Consider the following 2,500-nt stretch of genomic DNA (forward strand, 5'->3'; position numbering starts at 1 on the left):
TGTGTGAGAGTGTGTGTGTTTGTGTGTGTGTGTGAGTGTGTGTGTGTGTGTGTGTGTGTGTGTGTGAGTGTGTGTGTGTGTGTGAGTGTGTGTGTGAGTGAGTGTGTGTGTGTGTGTGAGTGTGTGTGAGAATGTTTTGTCTGCAGTCTTATCCTGCCCTTCACCTGTGCACACAGAGCACGCTCTGCTCTGATAGGCTGCTTCATGCTGCATGTGTGTGTGTGTGTGTGTGTGTGTGTGTGTTAATCTGGCAATAACACTGTTAAATAAAGTTGTATTGAATTGAATTGAAGTACTATATTGTACAATACAATACAAACAACTTCATTTATGAATCCCACTAGAGGCAACTTGTTTTACACACAACACAATAACATACAAACAAACAGATAAATACAATAAACAGCACACTGAAGGATGTGATCCGTGCTGCTCTGCTGTATCTGTGGTGGTAGGATGCAGGCAGACAGGTGAGACAGTCATTACAGTACACAGATACAGTGTGTTCACTACTGTTGCCAGGCAACCTGCCCTCCTGTACTTCCTCTCTCTGTTGCACTTCATGTCAGAAAGTGACCAAACAAAACAGGAAAATAACTTTCAAGTTTGTAACATTTCTCTCCATGTCGTGATACACAGAACTAAGTAAACACTAACAAAGAACATTCGTTGACTTGTTGTTTTGTTTGTGCGCCGCCTGGTGTTTCGCAGGAATACTGCGATGAACAACACGCTGCCTCTGTGCTCGTAGAGTAACAAGGACCACAGATGCACCGGTTGCACTTTTCTTGGCTGATTCCAGTTTTCTTTACTTATAAGAATTAATAAGAAAGAAAGATTTTATACATAAAGTATAAAGTCAAAATACAAACAGAGTGATGATTTTTTACAGTGTGTTGAGGTCCAACTGTCTCACACACACACACACACACACACTTGAGGTCAGACATGATGTCATAGTTGTGGTTTGGCCTGACGGGTTAACCCTGCATCACCTGGTACACACACACACACACACACACACACACACACACACACACACACACACACACACACACAGTGTTTCCGTGGTAACCTCTGCTCACCATGACTCAGTTTGTTCTCACAGTTTAAATTTCCATGAATGATGATTCCTCACTGACCTGTCTGTCTGTCTGTCTGTCTGTCTGTAAGTCTCTCACCTGTCTGTCTCTCACCTGTCTGTCTGTCTGTCTGTCTGTCTGTCTGACTGTAAGTTTCTCACCTGTCTGTCTCTCACCTGTCTGTCTCTCACCTGTCTGTCTGTCTGTCTGTCTGTAAGTCTCTCACCTGTCTGTCTCTCACCTGTCTGTCTGTCTGTCTGTCTGTCTGTCTCTCACCTGTCTGTCTCTCACCTGTCTGTCTGCAGGTATCCGGTAGGAAAGGTTTCCCTCATGTGATCTACGCCCGCCTGTGGCGTTGGCCTGACCTCCACAAGAACGAACTTAAACATGTCAAGTTCTGTCAGTTTGCCTTCGATTTGAAGTACGACAGTGTGTGTGTGAACCCCTACCACTACGAGAGGGTGGCGTCCCCCGCCACCGCAGGTAAACTAGCTTAACTACACGCTACCTGTGCTGGACTTGGTGCTGTGTTTGGGTTTCTGCAGGTGTTCAGTCTGGATCTTAATGACGTTGTCTGTCTGTCGTGGCCCCGCCCCCTGTCCTCCTTCAGGTCCTCAGTCTCTGATAAAGGAGGAATTCATGCAGGACTGTCTGCAGATCGACCTGCCCCCCCACTCTGACCCATACGGTCAGCCCCACCCTGTCAGCATGTATCCCAGCATGCCTCTGTCTCCTCCAGGTAAGTCTGCAGCAGTGATGTCACCCCCTCAGCCAGGTGTCACGTTGACCTGTCACGTTCCACATGTCTGTGTGTCTGTATGTGTGTCTGTATGTCTGTATGTGTGTCTGTATGTGTGTCTGTGTGTCTGTATGTCTGTATGTCTGTATGTCTGTATGTGTGTCTGTATGTGTGTCTGTGTGTCTGTATGTGTGTCTGTATGTCTGTATGTGTGTCTGTGTGTCTGTATGTGTGTCTGTGTGTCTGTATGTGTGTCTGTATGTCTGTATGTGTGTCTGTGTGTCTGTATGTGTGTCTGTATGTCTGTATGTGTGTCTGTGTGTCTGTATGTGTGTGTGTGTGTCTGTATGTGTGTCTGTGTGTCTGTATGTGTGTGTGTGTGTCTGTATGTGTGTCTGTATGTCTGTATGTGTGTGTGTGTGTGTGTCTGTGTGTCTGTATGTGTGTCTGTATGTGTGTCTGTGTGTCTGTATGTGTGTCTGTGTGTCTGTATGTGTGTCTGTGTGTCTGTATGTGTGTCTGTATGTCTGTATGTGTGTCTGTGTATCTGTATGTGTGTGTGTGTGTCTGTATGTGTGTCTGTGTGTCTGTATGTGTGTGTGTGTGTCTGTATGTGTGTCTGTGTGTCTGTATGTGTGTGTGTATGTGTGTGTGTGTCTGTATGTGTGTCTTTGTGTCT

General features: G+C 46.0%; 1 protein-coding gene across 1 annotated transcript in view; it reads left to right on the top strand.

Annotated features, from left to right (window-relative positions):
• Positions 1 to 2,500, top strand: part of LOC137190697 (mothers against decapentaplegic homolog 4-like) — a 20,821-nt gene that overhangs the window by 7,686 nt on the left and 10,635 nt on the right. The window contains exons 3-4 of the mRNA XM_067600232.1: positions 1,388 to 1,565; positions 1,693 to 1,821. Of these exons, the coding sequence (XP_067456333.1) occupies positions 1,388 to 1,565; positions 1,693 to 1,821 (307 nt within the window). The remainder of the gene's footprint in view (positions 1 to 1,387; positions 1,566 to 1,692; positions 1,822 to 2,500) is intronic.

This window comes from Thunnus thynnus, chromosome 10 (genome assembly GCF_963924715.1).
Source record: "Thunnus thynnus chromosome 10, fThuThy2.1, whole genome shotgun sequence".
NCBI lineage: Eukaryota > Metazoa > Chordata > Actinopteri > Scombriformes > Scombridae > Thunnus > Thunnus thynnus.